Source organism: Coffea eugenioides, chromosome 11, assembly GCF_003713205.1.
Source record: "Coffea eugenioides isolate CCC68of chromosome 11, Ceug_1.0, whole genome shotgun sequence".
NCBI classification, from domain to species: Eukaryota; Viridiplantae; Streptophyta; class Magnoliopsida; order Gentianales; family Rubiaceae; genus Coffea; species Coffea eugenioides.
In genome coordinates this window covers 47,809,355-47,834,876 of record NC_040045.1, presented here as the reverse complement: position 1 = coordinate 47,834,876, position 25,522 = coordinate 47,809,355, and the positions used below count along the sequence as shown (strand labels likewise).

The 25,522-nt window shown below is 38.2% G+C and overlaps 5 protein-coding genes across 5 annotated transcripts; 3 read left to right on the top strand and 2 right to left on the bottom strand.

Moving 5' to 3' along the window:
- Positions 1-170: 170 nt before the first annotated feature.
- Positions 171-4,522, bottom strand: LOC113751490 (probable mitochondrial-processing peptidase subunit beta, mitochondrial). Its single transcript, XM_027295517.1, has 9 exons — positions 3,710-4,522; positions 2,837-3,001; positions 2,564-2,701; positions 2,330-2,481; positions 2,142-2,250; positions 1,261-1,359; positions 1,088-1,153; positions 676-783; positions 171-580 (listed from the first exon to the last, which is right to left on the bottom strand). Exons 1-9 carry the CDS (start codon positions 4,376-4,378, stop codon positions 494-496), a joined length of 1,593 nt encoding a protein of 530 aa, XP_027151318.1. The 5' UTR covers positions 4,379-4,522; the 3' UTR covers positions 171-493.
- A 674-nt stretch (positions 4,523-5,196) lies between these two features.
- On the top strand, positions 5,197-7,125 carry LOC113753665 (40S ribosomal protein S19-1). The gene is made up of 4 exons (XM_027297880.1): positions 5,197-5,355; positions 5,943-6,033; positions 6,229-6,412; positions 6,838-7,125. Exons 1-4 carry the CDS (start codon positions 5,272-5,274, stop codon positions 6,908-6,910), a joined length of 432 nt encoding a protein of 143 aa, XP_027153681.1. The 5' UTR covers positions 5,197-5,271; the 3' UTR covers positions 6,911-7,125.
- Positions 7,126-8,330: 1,205 nt separating this feature from the next.
- On the bottom strand, positions 8,331-11,682 carry LOC113753520. The gene is made up of 8 exons (XM_027297697.1): positions 10,601-11,682; positions 10,452-10,497; positions 10,273-10,365; positions 9,656-9,775; positions 9,190-9,288; positions 8,943-9,002; positions 8,764-8,858; positions 8,331-8,690 (listed from the first exon to the last, which is right to left on the bottom strand). Exons 1-8 carry the CDS (start codon positions 11,542-11,544, stop codon positions 8,582-8,584), a joined length of 1,566 nt encoding a protein of 521 aa, XP_027153498.1. The 5' UTR covers positions 11,545-11,682; the 3' UTR covers positions 8,331-8,581.
- Positions 11,683-16,297: 4,615 nt separating this feature from the next.
- On the top strand, positions 16,298-19,570 carry LOC113754437 (UDP-glucose 6-dehydrogenase 3-like). The gene is given in 3 exon segments (XM_027298845.1): positions 16,298-16,441; positions 17,821-19,271; positions 19,273-19,570. Coding segments are annotated over 2 exon segments (1,539 nt in total). The 5' UTR covers positions 16,298-16,441; positions 17,821-17,840; the 3' UTR covers positions 19,381-19,570.
- A 2,064-nt stretch (positions 19,571-21,634) lies between these two features.
- Positions 21,635-24,488, top strand: LOC113751362. Its single transcript, XM_027295343.1, has 2 exons — positions 21,635-21,928; positions 22,015-24,488. Exon 2 carries the CDS (start codon positions 22,022-22,024, stop codon positions 23,801-23,803), a length of 1,782 nt encoding a protein of 593 aa, XP_027151144.1. The 5' UTR covers positions 21,635-21,928; positions 22,015-22,021; the 3' UTR covers positions 23,804-24,488.
- Positions 24,489-25,522: the final 1,034 nt, after the last annotated feature.

Genomic DNA, 25,522 nt, shown 5'->3' with positions numbered 1-25,522 from the left:
AACAAACAAACAAATAAAAAAAAAAGAAGAGAAAGAAGAAAAAAAAAAGATTTCCAGCTCGGCCACTTTGATAACAACCCGCACGTGAGCAAGGCATGGAGGACGACCATGCTTTGACAGTCTCTTCCCAGTTTATATACATTCTTTAAAAAACAGGTTAATTCCGCAGCTAATCATCCTCAAAGATCAGGGACACATTTGACCCTCTCATATACGGCCACGAAAACATACGTGGCTGAATTGTTTCAGGATTTTATATGTTACAAAAAGATTCAAGTAGTTGCCCGTAATCAATGACGGAGCATTCACGGGATACAGGACAATTATTTCCATTAATTTAAAAGGATTACAAAACGACAGCACAAAAGGGATAGAATAAGCATTTCTACTCTTTCCCCCTAAAGAAAATGGATGTGTTAAAAGAAAAACAAAATGCTTGAATGACCAAAAATAGGCAGAACTGATGACAAAACAACTAGTAGACAAGGAAATCCTAATAACGGAGCCAATAGGTCCTGCGTCTGAACCAGTTGTAGTCAGGTAAACCCTGGATTGGTCCAAGAGCAGATATTGCAATATCCTGCAATCAAATCAAATTCAACGTTAAAACCATACATACAAATTGAGAGCCAACCATTCCGACTCAATATACTGTAACTGTGCTCTAATCCATACCTTGTCAGATATAAATCTGTTCGCCACACGCTTGATAGTGTTGGCATCTATAGCATCAATCCTGGCAAACAACTCAGGATACGGGATCCTTCTGCCATATGTAAGCAACTGCAAACACAAACCATGACCAGAATTATGTTAAGCTTAGCAAAGAAGTCGCAGGGAACAAAAGAATAAAGGTCAGTCCCTGTTCCCCCTGCCCCAGGGGCAGCTCATTGTAATGGGCACAAGTTCCAAATAATATTCAGCTTCTTGTTCATCACTTTATCAGTAAGCCTTTACTAGTAAAATTGGAAAAGAAAACACCGAGTCTACTGTCATTTGATACAGGGCATATGACAAGACACTTATCATCTTGAATCCTCTATGCCTTTTTTAATAAGGCCGCTCTGTTTCAAAATCTAACTCATACCTGACGGCCAATATCTTCAGCTACCGGACTTGTTCCATCCAAGTGTAGTAGTAGAGAAGATTTCAACTGAAAGCAAGCACAAAATGTAGTGGACACGGAATGAGCCAAAAAGAACCGCCTTAAACAAAAAGAATGACCTTGACGTAAACCTAAAGTAACAAACTGGCTGCTACCTGGTTCTGAGCACGTACAACATCCTCCTCTGACACCCGATAAGACAGCTTGCTAATCTCGTACATAATTGCATAAGCTAAATCATCCAAGCAATCGGGCTGTAAAAAATTTCACACAGAGATCAGTTCTGTAACTTTTGGAAGATAATATGCAAACCAAATGCTTCAACTGAGAAGTTTGCACAATCTGACTAAGCCAAATGCAATTTGCAGCAACCAGCAGAAAGGAAAGGACCCTCAGTAGTACCCAACCACAAGATTCTGACTGCTGTAAATATATATTTAAGTTGAAATATCACATCTTTATCCCAAGCCTAGACATCGTGCATATCAAAAACTAGGCGATACAAGAGATCATCCCAGAACAAATTAGATCACACCAGAAAATTTTACTATATTACACTAAGAAAAAAGGACACATAGCAGAAGATCAGTAAATCCAGTTCTACATCCATATGATGCATTTACAACATCTAATCTGGAAAATCAAACATCACACAGTCATATCACACCACAACAGGAAAGAGAGTAGAGAAATTTACAGCTACTTATTCTGGTATGACAAGCAAACATTAACCGCTTGTTAAAAAACACTATAATCATCCCAAACCTATAGTTTTCTCTTTTTTTTTTCTTTTTTTTTTTTTGTAAACCCCCCACCCCCAATAAAAAAGGCAGCAACCCCTCTTCGCCCATTTTGTGGAATTTAAATAGGAAACACCGGGGATATAACAGATGAATTATAAACTACATGAGGAAAAGGTGTACACAAATAAACACAGATGCAGATGTAAAAGTTCATGAATTTTGTATGCGTCATTTCAAATTTGGGATTTCTATTTCCCCTTCCCCAAGTGCAAGTTAGAGGAACAGGTGTGGACCTTTGCAACAGCATAGACACCAAATAGACCAGAATCCTTATAGTTGCTGTTGAAAGCCATCAAGCTTTCTGCTATCTCGTTGATGCCAACCCTCTGGGCAAGATCAGAGCTGTACATACATATTGAAAATGGTAAGTAAGCAGCAGTTGTGATCCTGCATAATTAATTCACAAACAAGATTAACTAACCCCATATGCTTCCCACCACCAGCGCTCTTACTCCAAGATCCTAACATCGACTGCATGACCATTAACGCAATGGAATCAGGATCCGTCCAAGAAGCCCCTTCAAAAGCAACTGCAAATTGGGCAAGTGGAATGTCGTCGTCAATCATCCTCACCTGATTACAAAACAAAAAGATATTAACAGTGTATTCTTGTGAAGGAAAGATGTCATGAAGTATTCAAGCAAGAGAAATATACTTCGGAACCAGTAAAGATAGCTGGGTCTTTAGCAATTAATTCAGTAGTTGTACTTCCAGTAGGAGACAACTTCGTGAATAATTTCTTTACTAGATCCACAATTTCCTCATGCTTAACAGCTCCAGAGGCGGCAATTACCTAAAAACAGCAGCAAAAGAAACGTTCAGAAAATATTCTCCAGCAAACTGCAAATGACCACACAATATGTAAAAACAACATATAAGCGGAATATTTAATTAACATGAAAATTAGAACTGACTGCCTCAGTCTTACTGTTCTGGGAGCAGAGTAATGAGTAGATATGTAGTCCTTTAGGTGCTGTTTCGTGATTGTCATGATGTTATCTGCAGGTCCAAGTATTGTCCTAGCCAGAGATGTGTGTTGGAATGCAGTAGCATGTAGGTGGTCAAATATGACTTCCTCAGTTTGACCTTCCACCTACAATTAGAGAAGAAACAGCTGCAGTTCAGTAAACTCTAGCAAAAGTAAGCTGAAGGTACAACTCTTAAGCACAGGACATTCAAATAAAACTCTTAGATAGCCTGAAGGAGTCTACTTAGGCACACAAATTTAAGAAAATGAGCCATTATATCTGTAACTGCATTTCAAAGTTCTAATTAAGCAAAATATTTATCCAACCCAACATAAGCAAAACAAAAATCAGACTTTTTTCAAAGTGCTTCATGTCTGAACATTTCAGATTGCAAAAGAACTGTACCAATATCCAGTTAGATACGGATGACATCTGCTCAGTGGCACTATCATACTTCTTGTGAAGTACCAAGAAAATGCTCAACTAACACACCAACAACAAATTCTATGTGGAATCCCAAAAAGGAAAAAAGAGCAAACCTCACATCTAGCGCCAATCCTGTGTAACACTTCCCTCTACCCTATCAATCTAAACTAAATAAGAAACTAAAGAACTCCCTAAACCAGTCAATAGACAGTAATGTTTGGTGATCCCCTTAAATCCTAAACCTCCAGATTGAAGACCCATGACAAGAAACCCATAAACGAATAAAAATTTAACTTGATAGCGGCATCACAAAATCATCCTCAAAGACACCACAGCAATGTGGAAAGCTCACCAGTGTAAAAAAAAGAAGAAAGGAAAGCACCTAAATCTAAAATACTACTATCTACCTCCTGCATTTCCCTGAGGATAACATCTCGTTCCCGGGTGATTTTACTCTCCTCAAACTTCGAATTTTGAAGAATATCAGCCAGTATATCCATAGCCCTGGGCACATCCTTTTCCAGAACCTTAGCATAATATGTAGTCTGCTCTCTGGAAGTGTAAGCATTTAGATGTCCACCCATATTCTCAATCTCTTCCTCCAATTCCCTGGCGGCCCGCCTCTCAGTGCCCTTAAAGATCATGTGCTCGAGGAAGTGAGCAGTTCCGTTAGTCTCATCGGACTCGAACCGGGACCCTGCGTCGATCCAGACACCGACGGTGGCCGTAGGGCAGGCGAGATTGGACTCGGTAGCAATGCGGAGGCCGTTTGGGAGAGTGGTGACGCGGGTGAGGGGAGCGGCGAGGACGGGGGTATGGTCGACCCGAGCCGGGTGGGGCGAGCTGTACTTGAGGAAGCGCGAATCGGGTTGTTCTAGCTGTTTGAGTTTGCTTTTGACGTTCTCGGCTAACCGGTCGTAGATCATGGCCGTCGGGGGAGGCGGGGAGAAATTTGATGGAGTTGAAGAAGGAGAGGCGGGGGCGACAGCGGCGGAGGAAGTCGAGAAGGGGCGGAGGTGCTTGGTGGTGGTTCGTTGAGATCGACGAGCCAGGGTAAGGAGGCGGCGGATCGCCATGGAGGCAGGTCGGGTCCAAAATCTGCGGTGTAGCTCTAGGGTTTAGTGGATTCTGGTGGTGCCTCTTAGGAGGAGAAGTAGAAGATGATGATTGATTGATTAACGATTAAGGGGGCACAGGGAGAAGGAAAGCTGTAGCCGGGACTCAGGAGTCAGGACTTCCCCTGCTTTTACTGTAGTACTTCTCTCTGAAACGATGACGTCTTTGGTTGGGAATTTTTTTCTCTATTAATTAATTACTGGCCCATTAACTCTGAGAGTAAAAATTTATCCACTTTTAAATTTTAGGTGAGAAAAACCTTTTTTTTTTTCAAAGTGAGAGATACCTTCAATGAATAAAAGTAGAACTAGTATAGTCTCTTTTAAAAAGTTAATAAGGAAAAAAATTCTTATAAAACCAACAAAATAAACCAATAATAAGTTAATGAGTAAATGTTATAAACACACTAATGATCAATTGATAGTGCATAAAATATTAGTGTATAAAAAAATTAATCTGTAAGTTAATTTAATTTTTTTACAAAAAAAAGTTAGAAATAAATATTCATTCACATTTATTACACTTTTAATTAATTGAAAATAATAATAATAATAATGACGTGATGTTAAAATTTGCAACGTGGCTTTGACCGGGTTATACCGCCATTCGCTTCTTTGGGATCATCTAAAAAATAGTTGGGCCGGGTGAAATGAGGGTCGTGACATTTGGGCCGGATGCTAAACTAAGGCAGGCCGGGATCACACGTAAAAGCCTGGATCAAACGCTACAAGCAACCCTATATAAATAAATCTCAGTGATAGCATTGCAGTTTAAACCCTAGTACGTCCGCTTTGGTTTGGCTCTCAGAGACATCGGCCGCGCCGGCAGAGCTGCTACGGAGACAGATTCGAGGATGGCGACTGCGAGGACTGTGAAAGACGTCTCTCCTCATGACTTCGTCAAGGCTTATTCTGCCCACCTCAGGCGATCTGGAAGGGTCAGCTTACCTTCAACTTCCAAATTCTAAAGATTGTGGGATGTGAACCCGTTAACTCGTCGTTTTCTGTTATGTTTCTTTCGTTTCTTACACATATATACTGTGTGATGCTCATGAAATGTGCACTTTGATACCAGTTTCTTAGTAAGTGTATTTGGTGCTATGAATTACCAGCTAAAATGTTGGGAATAGCTTTCTTAAGACTTCGTATTCATGGGGTAAATGTGCGAAATAAAAGGGAGGGACCTCTAGAAAGAATCCGTTCTGAATTGCTATTCGTTGCTGCAAGTATTGTCGATATGATTTTATATGGTTAATATTTTCTGAACTCATGTCAAAAAGCTTCATGGTTAACTGCTGGAGGATTCCTTAAGAAATTTCTCAATCCAAAATGCTTAAAGAAGTACATAAATCATGCCTTAACTGGTGGATATGTTGTGTGGTTCCCAGCTGTTATGAATATCATTTGCCTGCATATTACCTCGGTGAACCAACACTGTCTTTGTTAAGCCGCTGCAACATTTATCACTTTCTTTTGTTTGTTTATAATATATATCACCGTCTTTTGTTTAATTGCTGCTCCATAGATGGAACTTCCACAATGGGTTGATATTGTGAAAACTGGTACACTCAAGGAACTTGCTCCGTATGACCCAGATTGGTACTACATCAGAGCCGGTATAACCCTCTTTACCCCTTTGTTTCTTTTGTACTACTCTCTCTCTCTCTCCCGCCCTCCCTCCCTCTGTGAAAATGTGTGGGCAGTATGGCATGATTGGTTTGTTATCAAGGTTAATTTGTGGATGGGAATTGTTAACATGATTGTGACAAGGTCTTATGCCATGACTACTTGCCCATTTTGTTCCATTGCAGCTTCCATGGCTAGAAAAATTTATTTGAGGCAAGGCCTTGGAGTTGGTGCTTTCAGGAGGATTTATGGTGGGAGCAAGAGGAATGGAAGCCGTCCTCCTCATTTTGGTAAAAGCAGCGGGAGTGTTGCTCGCCACATTCTTCAGCAGCTGCAGAAGATGAATATTGTTGATATGGACCCAAAAGGGTGAGATAGTTGACTTTCTGCCTTATTTTGACCTGAATCATCAAACATCCGAGTAACTTGAATAAGTCTACTTTATCAAATTAATCTGCTCCAATGAATTAATGAATGACATATAATATACTTTAGCACTATAGTTTACCTGAATGAGGTGGAGTTATAAAATGTAAATTGCAACATGGATCATGTGGTATATGTTTACCACATGTGCACTTCATTCACCTGCATACAGTCCTTTTGAAGCGTAAGATTTTGGTTTAAAACATTATGTCTCTGTTTTAACTCTGATTAGGAACTTAGGATCTGTAGAATGTCCAGGTTTAAAAGGATGCTTGTATGTGAAATTCAGTTGTGACATTTCTGGTTAATTGCATCTCTGGCTATTCTAGTATGTTTGCTAATTCTACCGCATATACTTTGTGTTTCAGTGGAAGAAGAATCACGTCCAGTGGACAAAGAGATCTTGACCAAGTAGCTGGCCGCATTGTTGTAGCACCTTGATAGATGAATTAATGAGCTTTTCTACTTTACATGTCAATTTTGATAATATGTAGGCTCTTTTATGTTTTCCATTTCCCTATTTTGCTTCAAGCTTGTGGAAGAGATGTCCTTGGATGTTTTATTAGACAATCTGTCTTGACTCCCGAGTTTTTTCTAGACAAGTTGTACTCCTGTTCTTAAAGGTTCACCTATTGCTTATATTACTCTATTTTATATATTTGTTTACTCTGTTAAATTTTACGACTAGGGGTTCTTTGAACTGAGCGATGTGAGAAAGCTGTTTTTTACAATATTTGTCTCGAATTTTGGTCATTAGGTTTGGACAGGGGAGGACTTATTCACGTGTCTAGAGAATATGGAGGTAGGTTTAAGGCCTTTTTTTCCGTTTTCTTTTTCGAGGTTCAAGCCTTAAAAAGATGACAAAGATGAGGGTTCATAGAAACTGGCTTCTTGCTGATAACTCCTAGAATTAGGATGGAGTCGGCCATTTTTATCAGCTATAACACTGGCTTTGGTTCTTTTGAATGTACCAAATCTCAGGTTCAGGGGACTTCTTTGATTGAGTGCATCACTGCCGAGTACATTTCAACGTTAGAGTTGAACGCGAAATTGTTGGGGTGATAACCGGATGTGTTCTTTGGCTTTGGAGGACTAAATGTGGTTTTTTTTTTTCAAGTAACTAAATGTGCAACTTATTAAGGCGCAAGAGTTTTATGAGGGCCCTATCAATCATCATGCGGGTAAATTATAGGTCGTTTTGAGTTTAGCAAATGCCGTGTAAGCGAAGTCCTACGAGTGATTCATGGATGTTCATTCTATAGCATTCTCCGTTTTACTATTAATAGGCTTGTTTTTCTTTTTTATCCGGTTCAAATTGTAGTTCACTTTTTAAATAAAGAATATAGTCAACTTTAAACTCCTCTAAAATGCCTTGATTTGATATAGATTGATATTGAGTATATATAACCTAATTTATGTAACGTATGTTGTTATTGTATGGTGCAATTTTCATCAAAATATTATTGTTATAGTTAATACAAAGCTAGTTAGTTTTACTACATTTACAGGTACTAATAACTACATTTGCTCGTGTGTTGTATTTCAATCGTGATATACTTAAAGGATTAATCTTTTATATATTGAAAGTGTATATATCAGCATCACCATTGAAGTATATTGAAAGTGTATATATCATCATCACCATTGAATACATGACAACTTATCTGAATTTAAAATTAATATTCAAATTTTACTCACGTGTCATGCAATCAATTATGATTGTGTGTGTATATATATGATTTACTCTTTCTTAAATTGTGTGAAAAGAGTCAGGACTAGTAAAATGAGATGAAGGAAGTACCTGTTATTGTGATTAAATCAAAGCACTGAAATTGGTAAAGAAACTTGCAGTTTGCCGCACTGGAGAAAACAAGGCGCTTAAATTCCAAACAGATGAACAACAAGAGGAAAAACAGGCTGAACGATATGAAGCATTCATTAACATGGCACGCCGTCGTGCCAAGGAAAAAAATATAGCAACACGCTGTTTGGCAAAATTCTGAGAAACTTATTTCTTTCATGTACAAATAATAAAAGAATGCTAAAAAAATCAATAAAATGTGTTGTAACTCCCAGCATGTTCTCATCTAAGTCTCTTTCTTTAGCCACCCCTCACTGTAGCTCCGCGTACAAATCACTCCAGGACATGCAAGATTTGATCTTCTTGTGTTGAGGTAGGTGGAACTTAGGCTCTCTCGGTATGGTAGGATGCTTCGTTGACCTATCAGAAACCAAAGACAAAACTTAACAAAATAGTACTCTTTTTATGTTTCTAGCCAATGGACCAAAGCTACCTTCTAGGGATGAAAGGCCTGTCGAAGTAAGGCAGTGGTTGAGCCTTGGGAATGAGCTCCTTTCTAAGCCTTCTAAGCTCCTCTTCCTCTTCCAACTACATTTGACAACAAACTCGTTTAACTAGAGTATAAACCAACATTTACTCCACCAGATAATAACTATATCATATGTAATTTACCTTCTGCAGCCTCTCCTTTTCTAGTTTATACTGTTCAGCAAGGCTCAACTTTTCTGCCACCTGATACCGAGAATAATAAGTATTGAGCATTACTAGGTAGAAACTTAAACAGGATTTTGGAGAGAGTGTTACCAAGTCCAGCACTATAAAAGAGCTCGTAAAATGAGCATGACTAACTATAAGTTCAACCTCTTTATAAAATAAATTGAAATTACAAGGTCAGGTCACAAAGAAATTGAAACCCTGCCTGATGATCGAATTCAGCACGCTCCACAGCCCTGATATCACTGTGCAGCACTAAGTCAAGTGATCTGGTAATGTCTTTAACTGGAGGCTTTACCAAACACTGTAAACAAGAGAAAACAAATAACCATTATCTATGCAATAGGTGAAAACACACGGCCCTTATTATAAAAACTAATTACTTGCAAAAAGCACAAGAATCAGGTACTGGCTTAACAACATTGTTTTGTTAATAAAGCACTTGACTAAATCATGGTTCATTAGGAGTTATTCTTATTAGTCATCTACTGGTAATACTCTAAATTATACTAGTCTTTGAGTAGCAGTTTAGGCATGATAAACTCGCCTGAAATGCAATTTGGCAATGTAGATTTCAATATTGAATCAACTCAGTATAAATTCAAGCAATTTATTTTCTTTCTTTCACCATTGCAGCCACAGCTTAACTTTGAGGTTCAAGAAGAAACTACCTCTGGCTCATCTGTTGTCCAAGGAAGACCTTGTGCAATTGGTATGCGCAGCTTCTCCTCTTCCTCCATCATCTGTTTAACTTTTTTGAGGAATTCTTCTTGTTTACAACTTCCTCTTTGCTGCAACCAGGTCAATTGAAAATATACTCAACAATGAGGTGACTTGAAAATGCAATTCCAAGAAACAATGCTCATTATGAGAGGAAAAAAGGTGAAATATTTGTTTGAAAAACTAAGAAGGATGCCGATGGGATAAGTTTCAAAAGCTTTGGAGAGCATACTTCTTATTGTTATTCTAATACTTGCAAAAGTAGTTTGAAAAACTAGGAAAGACGCCAATGGGATAAATTCAAAAGCTTTAGAGAGCATACTTCTTATTGTTATTCTAATACTTGCAAAGGTAGTTTCGCACAGAAAATGAAACTTCATTAGGAGATAGACATATACCACTAATTGTTGCGAGTAATAGCTAGATAATAAAAGATACAAAGACTTCTAGCTAAACTGACAACAGCGCACCCACCTTCCACCAAAATATGCACCAGAAGCACTCAGTTAAACTCACAAATCTCTATGTGGAAGCAACCAAACAACTTTATTAATAATATAACACAAACCTCAGTTCTAAGATTGAATGGTTTCTGGAAGGTTTGTTTCAGATGCTTTCTCTTCCAATGTCGACTAGCAAATGTCCCAGATGACTCAGCACTCTGCATCGGGAATGAAAAGTAAAATCATCCTACCTACCATACTTTTGATAATTACATAAGGTCATGAATTGGAACAAAATCCTTACATTTCTTCGGCTTCTTCGACCACCACCAGAGTTCCTGCTAGAAACGCTGAAGGTAGAAAAAGTCAAAACACAAACAAAATTATATTGTAATCAGGAAACCTACTAATAGAAAACAAGTTTCATAAACCAATTAAAATTGCATCACCAACCTTCCTTGACTGCTGTCTAGAGAAGAAGAAACGCGCGAATCCAAACCTAAACTCTCCGAAGTGAGTATAAAATCAGAAGGGCAGAATGAAGACGAAGAGACTTGTGTCTCGGGAAGTAATTGAGGTTGCAACCCAGGCAATGCCCATTTCATTCCTTTCCTGGCGTCCTCTATCTCTTTCTCCTCCTTCTCCTCAGAATCAGCTGATTTTGGGATTGACAAAAGGTTCTCAAAAGCCTTAACCAAATGCAACACTCTTCCAGACCCAGGTTCAGGCACACTCTTCCTTGCATCTTCCAACAACTTGTCCCTCCTCCTCTTGATGTTAGAATTAGAAACACCCATTTCACAAGATCCCTCAGTTTCATCTTGGTCATGCTTATCTTCAAATCCACAAGGCTCAGAACAATGATCAAACACTTTATCTTCAAGTCCATTAACAATCCCATCCGGGTTTGGAACAGCCTTTTCGCCTTCTTCAGCAGCTCTATCAGTTTTCTCTAACTCATTCGCATCATCATTGTCCAAAACAGCGTTGCCGCCTCTCTTGAAAAAATCTTCTTGCGAAGCCCTAAGGGTATCATAAGCCAAACAAACACACTTCCTCCCTTTATTGTTGCACTTACAAGCCACCGCCATTGAAGAGTTCACTTTCTCTCTCCTCGAATTCTTCTTCGCCACCACGAACTTTCTCTCTCGGATCTTGTTCTTGTTGGGAGGCGAAGACATCATGTTAGGGTTAGGGTTGCATTTCTTAGAGGCAGATTTTTGGGTTTTTGTTGCAGATTTGGTTGCTGGAGAATTAGAAAATTTCGAAGCAGGGCTGGACAAATTGGGGTGGAAATTCTCGGAATTTGTAAACAAGTCGTCGGTCTTTGATCTGTTTGGTTTGGGATCCTTCACCGGAGTGTTGGTTACTACTGCTCCGGCTGTCTTGACATCCATCGGAAAAGTTCGCCGGAAAGTGGTTGATATTTCTGTCACTAGGGGTTATACTGAGAAAGAAGGAGTGAAGAAACGGGAAGTCTGGGTTAAGGCAATAGTTGACTGAATTGTGTGAGGAATTCTTGAATTCATTGACGATGATATGAGAGATTAGCGGAACAGAGAGATGGGGGATAATAGAGGAACGTTACGCTTCCGCGGCTCTTGTAACGGCTAGTTTTTTCTGTGGGCTTCGTTTTTGGAGCGCACGATCTTGTGTTTAACGTGTATGGTGAGGGTCAACCGTTGGATTTGGTCGACTAAGAGGATGAAGGGGCTATGATTCTGATTACCGTTGAAGACGATTTCCCTCTTCTTCTTTTTTTTTTGGTATTTTTAAAGTGGATGATGTTGCTGGTCATCAAGTCTATCGTTGAGGGGCTATACTTTTTTAACTGGATCAGCGTAAAGTAAGTTGGGCTTTGGTCTGGTTTTCGGAGGATACACCCCGATCGGAACCCACGTTATTCATTAATAATGGCCATGCCCTTTACAGTAAGATATGTTGGGCTAGGCTTTGGGAACCATGATTTGTATTTCCACGATGGTTGGGGCCTGGCGTGGTGCCGGATAGTGAATTTTTCACGCAATTGGGGCCCACCTGCCTTAACCCATAATCTCTGCTGGGATTGCATTTTATTTGACTGGAAAATTGCTGTGATTGAGAGTGATCGGTCGATCATTAACCTGAGACTACTCAAATCTTTTCTTTTCGTTCATTCATTTGGAAGGCAATGATTAGGTCTTGTCTTAGAACTCACTCAAACCTTTATTGAGACAAGAAGCATCAAGCAAGCACGTTCATTCTTAAATTTGAAGGAATTCTTTTGGTCATTTTTATATTTGGAGTCATGGGTTAAGGTTAAATTCTCTAGTAGTACTTCTCTTTTTTTTTTTCTCTTAATGCAAAGACTGAACGTGTGCTCCAAAGGGTGACTGCTTCTTTATTCTTATTTTTGAAGGGTTCAATTTTCTCTTTTATCCGTAAATTCACTTTCCCGTAATTATAATGAGAATTGACCTCCCTCCCGTTCGGTGGTAAATGACAACAACAATAACTAATTGCCCCTTACCTCCTCCTCCCTCTTAATTTGGACACAATTCAATCCAATATTTACAATAAGAGAGTATACTACTCAAATGCACAGAGGAATATCTAAATGATCCCCTTTTATTAATTTTCTTGACTAATATCTATCCTAATATATTAGATGGTGCAATTATTTAATTATAGTTATTTACCAATTGAAATAGAAAATATATATATATATATATATATATTGTTGGTGACCTTTTGTATTACCCTTTTTGAGTAAATCTTATATACACTGTCACCATTTGATTCATGACATGTGTGCAAAAATTGAATGTCAAATTCAAATTTTACATAATTGTCATTCATCCAACTTTGATAGTATATATACTATCAGTGTAGGAAAGATTAATACTTTTTTTTGGGTCTCTCAAAATTCACTACTCATTGTGTTGCAGTAGTCCTTGCATTGTCAGTTGACTGACCACCCATTCTGTGTTGCTATTTAACTAAAAAGAAAAGGAAAAAGAAGAAGAAAACATGTTGTGAATGTTTTACCGCTTACCGCATAATCTAGTGTTAAAATTTAAAACCAGATGTCGTATGTCGAAGGCTAGCATTAATAAACTTAGAAGAAGAAAAGTGCTTCATTGGTACGTAGACTCATTTGGGTAGCTTTCTGCACCTGGAGTAAGTAGCATTGAGGAAATTGACCGACAGTTTACCTTAGATATTTGAATTCGCCTATTTGCATCTTATGTTGGTTTCTAGTTCTGTCGGTAATTTGCTAACTTCAGTGATGTCCGCCGGTATCTGTAGGGGTCGGCGCTGTCCGTCCCGTGCACTATTTGGCTTATTTGATCCAAACCTTATTGATTAGATCTCTTTTTTTCCATATCAATGGACACTCGATTATTAAATACCCACTAAGAGAGGATTGAGCTAATGGGTATCCGTTCTATCCTGCTCATCATTTAATTTTTTAAAAAGTATTTATATTAATTTAATTTTGTATATTCATTTAACATTCAACAAAGAATTTTCTCAAAAAAAAAAAATTTCATATGAAGAAACAAATATGTAAAGAGAATATAAGAAAAAAAAAACTAAAAGAATTGAAAATCAATGAAAATTTGAAATAAGTAATACCTTTTTTTAAATATACATTCCACATCAATTAAACTCTTCCAAAAAAAAAAATAAGATCATGATCTCTACAAATGAATATTATAAATAAACTATAGTCTCTCATACATTTATTGTAATTTGTTTAATGGAATTACTTAGTTAACTCAAAAAAAAAAATAGTATGTATATAAAAATAACAAGTGTGTGTTTTTTTTGCGGGAGGGGGGGGGGGGAGGCGGATCGCTTACTCGCAAGTTCTTAATTATATGATTTTAACTCGTCCTGCATATAGGCGAATACCCGACCTTTTTTTATCCGGTCAAATAATACGAATTGAATACCATATTTTTCGATTCAAATATAATGTATTTTTGGATCAGTGGATATTTTTTCTTACACCTATATATCTATTTGTCTTGCGTAGGGTCATTGATTACATGTAAGTCATTGTGTAGAATAGCATGCAGCTCGCAGGCTTTCCATTGAAAGCGACTACCAACTAAATAACATATAATCAAAAGATCTTTTATAAAAAGTTTGCCAATTTCTGTATTACTACCAGAATTTGCCAATTTACGTGTCAAACGAGTCATAGGAAATATCGACAAGTACAATTACCTACCTTTTCTGTTTTGTATGAATCAATATTGGTAATTTTACATACATATTTTCCTTATTCTGTAAATAGTCTTTGATATATTTTGTTTCACTTCTTCTTTCCTTGCTCCAAAATTTTAAGGTGGAAGAAAGAAGGAAAAAAACAAAACAAAGGCAACTGTGTGAGTCGATTCAAGCTTACTATTTCCAATTTGCATGTGCTGCACCGAAATGCATGTAATAGGAATTACAGGAAATAAAATAATTGATGAGATCTTTTTTGATAAATCTTGTATATACTGATAGTTTATACACTATCATCGTAAGATGTACAACGTCTAATCTGAATTTAAATATAAAATTAATTTTTGTTGTGTGTCATGCATTTGACCATGATAATACACTGTCTGTATCTATCTTCGTTGATTGATTTTCAAGAAATGTTAACACACATAAAGAGAAATATGCAATAATTGATTATCTTATAAGGTATATTTTTAATGAATTGTTAATGTATACACGAGCAGTATTAGATGAATGCCACGTAATTTAATTTCAAAATTGAAATTTAATTTTGGGAAAATGACCTGTTTCATCCCTCACATTTTGCAAAAATATTCTTTTCGTCCCTCACTTTTAAAATGAAGCAAATTCATCCCTGACATTTAAAAATTAAAGCTATTACATCCCTGAACCTAATTTTCAATCTGAATCAAACCATCAAATAACCCAGTAATAAATTTCAAAAATAGAATTTATAGATCATTCGGTCAACTTCATCATATTTACATGACATTTATTAAATCAAAAAATAAAAATTATAACATAAAAGGCCATTCTTTGTCTTGGAATAGTAGATTTTTTTTTTGGAAAATCTTTTCATGCACTGTTAGTATATCCACTTGCAAATCTAGATGTGTATCATAAATATAAAATTTGGTGTTTAAATTAAAATTTAAATGATATGGCGGTACATAAAACCGTCAGTGTATACAATGATAATGTAGAAAAGATTAATCTTTCTTTTTTATATTATAATTTTTTATTTTTTCTTTTAAGGTTCATTAAATTTCACTTAAATATCAAGTTGAATTAACCAAATGATCTACCAATTACACCCCCAAAATTTGTAATCAGGTTGATTGATGGTTTGATTCAGATTGAAATTTGGGTTCAGGGATGTAATAATTTCAGTTTTTAAATGTCAAGGACGAAATTGCTTCATTTTAAAAATGAGGGACGAAAAGAATATTTTTGTGAAATGTGAAGGATGAAACCGATCATTTTCCCTTTAATTTTTACACATGTTGCACATATTCACAATAGTTTTTTTCTTACACCGGTAGAATATAAAAATTGGATACATTTGATAAAAATGAAATACTCATTGAATTATTAAATTATTAATCTGATATATTTGAGTATATATTATATTAAATAATAACTGAACAGCATATCATTCATTCTCCGAAGTATCTTTTAAAAATACTGATGAAGTCAAACGGTAATGGAAAGAAAGTGGAATTGTAAGGGATGATCACCTTCCAAGCGATTTATTCCGTATTCCATTGGTACAGCGCCCCCGTCGAAAAGTCGTGCTTGACAGTGTTGAATTAGCCGCGAAAACGCGTGGGTGCAAACCAGGATTCTCACCGCTCCCAGACTTTCACCCCCAGCTTCGTGCTCCGCGGCGGGATTTAGAAATGAAATTACTAGCACTTTTTTCCCCCATAATTCTTAATTCGGAACTGAATTAGTACTAATAATACTTTCATCACCAACCATGGCTTTAGGTGGTGGGTGCGACAAATTCAGACTAAAAGGTTCTAATTTCCTCATTTACCCTTTCCTCGTCTCGCAAAAAACGTGTGCAATTATGCTCGCTGGGCTGTTAATTTAGGACTTCGGGGAGGGTTAAAAGATGGATTGTAAGAGGGGAAAGGGTAGATCTTGGATCCAAACTGCCACTATAAAAACCAATCCCCGCTCTCTCCGCGAACTGGTAGAGTATTTCTAGACAATTTTACTCCTCCTCCTTCAGATCTCTCTCTCTCTCTCTCTCTCTCTCTCTTACAAGCGCCACAGGAGTGATCCAAAGAGGTACAGTTTCCATTCTCACCACTGCAATTTCCTAATTTGTTTCTTAAGTTTCTACAATTAGCTAATAGGCGTGCTTGAACCATCGATTACATTATTTCTATGATATATTGATACGTGCTTAGCATGTCGGAGATGGAGTTTTTCAATTCGATTTTGTGGATCAAATGCTACTGTTAATTATTGTTTTTGAGCATGGTTTCGTTTTGAGTATGCTCTTTTTTGGATTGTTACGCTTGTTTTTGGTTGGAAGTGCGGTTGACATCTTACTCTGCTTTTGAATTTGGTCCCCATTGCTTTGATTTTGTTAGATCTGTTAGCATCTTTATGAAATTTTGGATTTGGTCTGAAACGTATGCTGATTAGATAATGGTTTAGCTGCGATTAGTGGTTTTAAGCGCAATTAAACGAGCTTTCCGTTGATTCACTCTTCTCATGCATGAATCACGGTGGATCTGTATTGAATTCCAGTAAGTAGGCGTGATGCATTAGAAAATTATGTTCCTGCTGTTGCTCGGATTGCGAAATATCTTTTTTCAGTGGAACAATGATTTGGATCTTTAGAAGGTTGTCTGATAGCTCATACTTGTTTGAGCTGAGTTCGTCGATCACGTGAAGAATGAGCTTTTAAAAAGTTTATTTGGTGTCTTACTGTTATCTTTTTTCTTCTACTTGCTAATATCAAGCTTTGAATTTTTCCCCCTAGCTGCAAAAGGGATATAAATGTGTTCAGATGTGCTAATTTTTTTTTTTTATGATCCTGTCCTCTGTGTCAATCTAATGTTTCCTAGTTTTTTTGTTACTGATGTTTCAATTAATAAGATTCCCTTTCTTTTTGTGATCTAAAGATGTCTTTGTTTTATTTGGCAGCTTCTATTTCTGTATTTTCTTTTGATCTTCTGTAGCACTGTGGATACAGAATGTTGCATTGAATTTCCTAGAATGTACTGAATAACTGTGCCCAAAACTTGACCCTTGGATAAGGGTGCGACATATGGCTTGAGCACCACTATTGGGGTACAATCTCAATGTGTGACATTTATAGTCCAAATTTGTATTATTATGGAATTTTTAGATTATGTAAATACATTTTTTGGACATGGTTCTTCTAGATGCTTCCACCGATACTCTTACAGGAGTTCATGGGACCGAGTGGCGCTCATAGCACTGTCAATAATACATCTATCTTTTTGTGCCTTTAATACACTTTTACTACACTCTTAGTGCAATTGTTGCTATACTGATGCTTGAATTCTATGATGGGCATTTCCAACAGTGGTGAACCAGTCTTAAATTGACAAAATGACATCTATTTTTATTTTTTTTGGTTGTCCCTGTGATCCCATGAGGCTAATACAATGTGTTATATGTATAACCCCCAGATTGCAAAAGAAGAGGAACCATGGTGAAGATCTGCTGTATTGGAGCTGGATATGTCGGAGGGCCAACTATGGCCGTCATAGCACTTAAGTGCCCATCCATTGAGGTGGCTGTAGTTGATATCTCTGCTCCTCGAATTAATGCCTGGAACAGTGATCAGCTTCCAATTTATGAGCCAGGTCTTGAAGAAGTGGTGAAGGAGTGCCGTGGCAGGAACCTCTTCTTTAGCACAGCTGTGGAGAAACATGTATGTGAGGCAGATATAGTCTTTGTTTCTGTCAACACTCCCACCAAGACCAGAGGTCTCGGAGCAGGCAAAGCTGCAGATCTAACATACTGGGAGAGTGCAGCCCGCATGATTGCTGATGTCTCAAAATCTGACAAAATTGTTGTTGAGAAATCAACAGTTCCAGTCAAGACAGCTGAGGCCATTGAAAAAATTCTGACTCACAACAGCAAAGGAATTAACTTCCAGATCCTCTCAAATCCTGAGTTTCTTGCAGAGGGAACTGCAATTCAGGATCTTTTCAAGCCCGACAGGGTCCTCATTGGAGGCCGGGAAACCCCTGGAGGCCAGAAAGCTATTCAAGTGCTAAAAGATGTTTATGCTCAGTGGGTTCCTGAAGATTGCATCATCACCACCAATTTATGGTCTGCTGAGCTCTCAAAGCTTGCTGCAAATGCATTCCTGGCACAGAGAATCTCATCTGTTAATGCCATGTCAGCGCTTTGTGAGGCAACTGGAGCAGATGTTACTCAGGTATCTTATGCTGTTGGAAAAGACACAAGAATTGGTCCCAAGTTCCTCAATGCTAGTGTTGGATTTGGTGGCTCTTGCTTCCAGAAGGACATTCTGAACCTGGTTTATATTTGTGAGTGCAATGGCCTTCCTGAGGTGGCAGAGTACTGGAAGCAAGTTATCAAGATAAATGATTACCAAAAGAATCGTTTTGTCAACCGCTTGGTTTCCTCAATGTTTAATACAGTTGCGAATAAGAAAATTGCTGTCCTAGGTTTTGCTTTTAAGAAAGATACTGGCGATACAAGAGAGACCCCAGCTATTGATGTCTGCAAGGGGCTTTTGGGTGACAAAGCAAGGGTGAGCATATATGACCCACAAGTGACTGAGGATCAAATCCAGAGAGACCTTAATATGAACAAGTTTGATTGGGATCATCCCTTGCACCTCCAGCCAATGAGTCCCACCACTGTCAAGCAAGTCAGTGTAGTTTGGGATGCCTACGAGGCAACCAAGGATGCCCATGCTGTATGCATTCTCACAGAGTGGGATGAGTTTAAGACTCTTGATTACCAGAGGATATATGAGAACATGCAGAAACCAGCTTTTATCTTTGATGGTAGGAACATTGTCAATGTGGATAAGATGAGGGAGATTGGGTTTATTGTGTATTCAATTGGAAAGCCACTGGATGCCTGGCTCAAGGACATGCCTGCTGTTGCTTAAAATGCAGCCTTTGATCTTGTGGCTTGTATCAGGACCAGTGAAGATAGAAGTGAAGCAGTCAGCGGGATTCATTACCATTTTTTTTTTTTTTCCATAGACTCAGTTTCTGGTCTTTACGTTTTTGTTTTGTAGTCAAGAGGACCTTTGGCGTCGCTGTCTCCATTTTAAGTAAGAAGCTTTGTGTTTACCCTTACATTGTATTTTGATGATACTACATTTTTGCCGTTGGCTGTAAGGACCTGATTTCTTCCTTTTTTGGTTTATAAAATGATTACGAGTTCTAGAAACCCGTGTTATTAGTGCATCATGACTGGGTATGAATTTGCCAGTATATCTGGTCCTCCTGCGCAACAGTTTCTTCTGTGCACGGGTTAATTGCTGGCAGGAAACCATTTCAGTTGCGCATTTATACAAGAAATTGTTCCCTTCGTGATCTTTCGTTGGTGTACTGAAAACTAACGGTAAATTTAGTACTTGGAAAACATTTTCAAAGGCTCTGTTGCTATGTTTGAAACTTCAACTTCATCTCGCCGCTGTGATGGTTGGATTGGCTCCGATGATATCGAAGTGATTGATAATTGCATTAGAACTTGGAAGCTGGATTCATGTTTGACTCTGAAATTAGAATCTTCTGAGACAGCAGAGACCTGATGGGTTTGGGATATCAGGAGGTCATGCATTCCTACAACAAAGATAAAACACTTTGCGGAGGTGTATTATCAGATGTTGATTCCGTAGTTTCTACCACCCCATCCCTCACCTTTTCTTTAAGTTAATAGTCTTTGTTCGTTATTATTTGGCTTCATACTACAGGGTTCATCGGAGTTATGCTCTAATTTTCACGTTGGATAAATATTTTATCTAATTTTTAAAATGCTCTCTATCTCCTTCTTATGTGCGGGTTATTAACCTGTTCAACAGATTACTTTCAATATTTTTCCAATTAAGAGAGAGTGGAGACGAGACGAGAACAACTTTAACAAAATTCTTGGAATTTTTCACCCAACCCCAACACGGGCAGGATAGCAGAAAATGGGCCTGGATGGGGAGGTGGCGTCCAACCGTTTACCGTTCTCTACTTTCTTTGGGCCTCAAGCGAGCTGGATACATTTCAAGCCTGATTGATCTCCTTCTTTGACCTTTGAATGGGTTTCATATGAAATCAGGGTCCGGTTAAATTATCAGAGCCAATCCAACCATGGCAAGTGAAAGATCAAAGGTCAAATTCCGGTTGAATTATCCAGACCTGGAATTTCCCAAGCACGCCTTTTTCTCTGAGGCTTTCAAAATTTATCCTGTTCAATAACACGCCTCGTGCTTCTCACAGGCATGTATTTTGAGCTGTTCCAGACTGGCCACTATGAAGGCGTGATTTCTTATTTACCAGACATCCCCTTTCAAATGACAAACATTGCAGGGAAAATAATTTTGCCCAAACCTGCCCCCATTCTTCCCTTCCTATGATTCAGTATCAAACAGATTGGTACCTTTGTGTACGATCTACTTGCTTCTCAGTAGCATAGTTGATATGCCCTCGTTTCCAATTCGAGCAAGGCCAAAAGGATTAGAGGAGGGACCGGCTTCCACACCGGAGGAGAACTTCGCCTTCAAGCAACAGAGAATGTGGAATAGGTAGGGCAGTTTTTTTAACTTGTTGCAGCAAAGCAAGAAACCAAAAATGACAAAAAGGAAAAGCTACATCGATTTTCTCCTTCGATGTGTGGGAAAGGACTGAGGAGAGAGCCCCTTCAAGTTCAAGGTGATTTTCATAACCCAGCAAACCACTCCTTTAGCAGACCAACTTTTGTTGAATGGGTGTTTTCCCATCTCATTTAATGCCATTTGCCACGTCTTCACCACAAAGTCCTCTCTCCACACCAGAACTCTCTGTAAGATCCACCAATTTCCAAAACATTTTTTCTTTTTCTTTCACTAGAAAAGTCAAAGATGGATTTGGTAAAAAGAACTCTACTATTAGTATTACTTGGTGCTATTCAGCATTCACCAAAAAGACCAAAACCCCACACGATTGAACTTCTCATTAATCCCTTCAAAATTCAAATAAATGAGAAATCGATTTAGTTTATGTGCTTACGCCTTCCCCCAAAAAAAGAAAAACCCAATTTTCATTTCGCAGTGGCAAATTAAGTACATTTACACGCACACACGCCTATATATGTAGTCAAGCCAGCGTGTCATATCTTTGCTTCCATGCAAGGCCTCGTCCTCACTAAATAGTAAAGGCCATATGGAGCATTGTGGAATGTGGGATGTGGTCTAAAGAAGCCATCGCACCACCACGAGAGAGAGAGAGAGAAAGAGAGAGAGAGAGAGAGCTTTCTCTGTCTTTGTTGGGTGCGTTTGACAGGAGAGAAGTCGTTCAGCTTGTGCCTCCTTTATATATATATACACACACACACACACGCTATTTTCTTGGGTAAATGAAGAGCCGGAGATAAAAGTTTAGACCTGGACCTCACTTCGTCATTTCGCATAGGGTTTCTGATGAGTCATCAGATCTTACTTTGTCTTGTTCATGAATGCTCAGAAATCTTGATGACTTGAGCAAGATCTAAGTGAACTTGTTTCTGATCTGGGTTTCATTTGATTCCTCTGTTTTCACGGAATCTTGAGCTTTTTTGTTGGTAGGTTCGGTAATATTTGAATTACTTGAACTTTCTTGAATTGGGATTATTGCTCTTGAATCACTCAATTGGTTTTGCTTTGACAGTTCAGTGATGGAAGAAGTTCAAGAACAGAAGTTTGTATGCAAGTTTTGCAACAAGTGTTGCTTCAGCGGTAAGTCATTAGGTGGTCATATGAGGCGTCACCTAGCTTTGATTGCTGCTGCAAAAAAGGAGAAAGTGAAAGCCGACATCAACGTGGGTTTTGGAGGAGGTTATGATCATGATGACCATCATGATCATGGTGATTTCGGGCTCGAAGAGAATGCAACAAATTCTTGCAGATTTTCAGCAGAGCAATCCAGCAGTAGTTTGATTCCAGAAAAGGTCGACAATCACAGCAGCAGCATGAATCTTGAAAACGATGATCATGATCAAGATCAAGATAACTATGGCCTAAGAGAAAACCCTAAGAAATCTTGGAAGATTTCTGATTTAAGGGCCTGTGGTTCTCCAAGAAAAGGAAATATTTGCAAAGAATGTGGGAAAAGGTTTCCCTCATCAAGGGCTCTGGCAGGTCATATGAGGACTCACTCTGGGAAATTCAAGGGTCGACATCCTTGCAAGAAATGCGGCAAAGCTTTTGATTCAATGAGAGCAATGTATGGGCATATGAAAAGCCATCCTAAAAGATCAAGGGTCTCCTCTGAATCTGCAGACGGCATATCAGATTTTGACATTGTGTATCCAAGGAAGAAGAGATCAGTGATGAGGTACAAATCTACTCACAGTTTCTCCTATTCTACTGCAAATGCATCGTCTTCTCTTAATGAGAATGATGAAGTAGAAGATGCTGCTATCTGCCTGATTATGCTTTCGAGGGGTGTGAGCAATTGGGATGGAGTTGATTGCCCTCTTGTGTATACTGATAATGCTACCTCTGCATATTTTGAAGCCAAGTCAGTTTCTCTTCCAGAGGAAAGCACTAAAGTTGATGCAGAAGATGTTGTAGGTAATCCAGATGAGGTTGAAATGCCAGAGAAGCCAATAGAAGAGCTATATTCTTGTTTTTTTGGGTCGGCTAACTCTTTGTCTAACCAGAATGTATCTCAATTTAACGAATTGAGCTCTGAATTTGCCAGTGGCAATGAGAAGAAAGCTGAATTGGAATTTCGTGTTTATGAGCCTCTCTGCAGAGGTGAACCCAATGAGTCTAGGCTGCTTGATGTATCTGGTGTTGAGTTGGATGGCTCTGATTCTGCTGGAGTAGTTGAACCCTTGAAGGATCAAAGTAAGGCAGTTGGAATGGATCAAGAAGATATACAATTGATGGATCCTAATCCATGTAAGAAAGTAGAGTTCAATGCTCATGCTCCAGAGTTAGAGATATGTTCTTCCGACAGAGCAGATACTGCTGATGAAATCTTCAAGATTTCAGAAAAGAAACGAGAGTACAGATGCAGGGCCTGCAACATGAGCTTTAGCTCGCATCGAGCTCTGGGAGGTCACAGCAATAAACATAAAATAAATGGTCATTGCTCTGCTTCGGGCACAGAGTCCAGCCATCTGACTGATATTGAGTGCAATGGCACTTCGGCTGAGGCTGGTAGTGATGGAGTGGCCATGGCAGATTTGCAGTTGACTAAAACCAAGGACCATGAGTGTCCTATATGCTTCAAGGTTTTCTCCACAGGCCAAGCTCTAGGTGGTCACAAGAGGGCACATTATGCTGGTTTTAGTGAGAGCAGAATTAAGGAGATGACAGCTGCAAATCAGGAGCTTCGTGATATTCAGAATGTCTTTGATCTGAATCTCCCAGTAATCACTCATCCAGGGGCCAGAGATGATGGTATTAGCCTCAAGGCATGGTATGAGCCCCTGGTGATTTCCAATTGAGAAACTACTTGATCCTCATTTTCCCCGAGGTCATACACAGTGAAGACTCATTTTACTCTTATTTGACATTGATATTCGTCCCTTGAAATATTGTGGCTGACAGTTTATAAAACGGAAGAGAAGATTCAGGCTGATTTTGCTGGTAGATTCAGAAATGTTGATAGTTTCAGTAGCGTTGACATTTTTCTCCATATTGATTTCTTCTTGTCTTCAGTTAACCAGCAGAAAGTCTGAATTGTTAATACATCAAAGCTCATATTTTGTTCATCTATTCATCAATTGAACGATTTTATGGACCTTACTTGTGGATTGTCACTGAATGGTTTTTCTTTTTGTTTTCCCGTCCTACTTTTGTGCCTCATTTTCCCAAGGCAACAAAGATGGGTGGGCAATAGTCTCTTGATTATGCTGTTTTTCTTTGCAAGTTATTTGCCTTGTATCTGTTGAGCATTGTTGAAGGCCTGCTGCTATTGACGTTTTGTCAATGACTGGAGGTTGAGGGGCTACATGTAGTTCAGTGACCGTGCATTTTGTTCAACGGATGGCTAAGAGGTCATTAATCTGTTCCAGTTAGTTGGAAGAAAGCACGCTTGATGTTTCTCTAAGCAATATTAAAATCCAGAAAAGATGGCGTCTGAGATTAAGGTGGTTGTTTAGTCACCTACCATGTACATCAGAACGACTACTATCTTAGTGCCATGTCTTTATCTTTTTAGTTGGAAATATACAAAGCTCATGCACCTCTTCAAGGTCTCTTACGTGTTGGGCAAATATTTAAAATCAACCTATCTTTTTCGTGGCCCCTCGATCTTTCTCTTTAACACTTTGTCCTCGTAATTTAAAACATTTTTTTTAATAGTAAAAATAGGTAGACGGCAACGCAGGTTAGATACCCATTTGGCTGACTCGACTTGTACCTTACGGGTCAACTATTTTCTGACCCTAATCGGATACCCGCTGAGATAAAATTGGATCAATGGGTACATCTTCCGCCCAACTTATCATTTAATTTTTTTTTAAAAAAATGATTTATACTAATTTAATTTTATATTTTACACATTCATCTACAATTTAATAAATATTTTTTTTTCAAAAAGGTCTCCCACTAAGAAACAAACATGCGAAGAGAATACAAAAAAGAGGAAAAAATTAAAAGAATTCAAAATCAATAAAAATTTGAAATAAGTGGCATATTTTTTAAAATATATATTTCATATTTAATTAAACTCTTTTCTATAAAACATAAGATCATGACCTTTACAAATGAATCTTATAGATAAACTATAATCTCTCATATTTGTAATGCAATTTGTTCAATAAAATTGCTTATTTATTTCTAAAAATATTATTTTATAGTGTGTGTATAAAAATTAAAAAAGTAAAAAATATATACATGCGAGGCTGGTTGGATCAGATACTCATCGATTTTTAATCATGTGACCCTAATCCGCTTCGCATTTTAGCGGGTACCCAACCCTTTATTGATCCGATCAAATAATACAGATCGGATATTCTAATTTTCGCATCAGATACATCGAATTTTCGAGTTTGCGGATAATTTTGCATGCCCCTAGAGGGCATGACTTCGACTGTTGGGAGAGAGTTTACGAAAGTAACAAATATACTTTGCCCTCAAAGTACTTTTACTTGGCGGTGACATTTTGCTTTGGGTAAGTTACCAGTTGTGCAATTTTGTAAAGCATTTATTTTGTATATTAA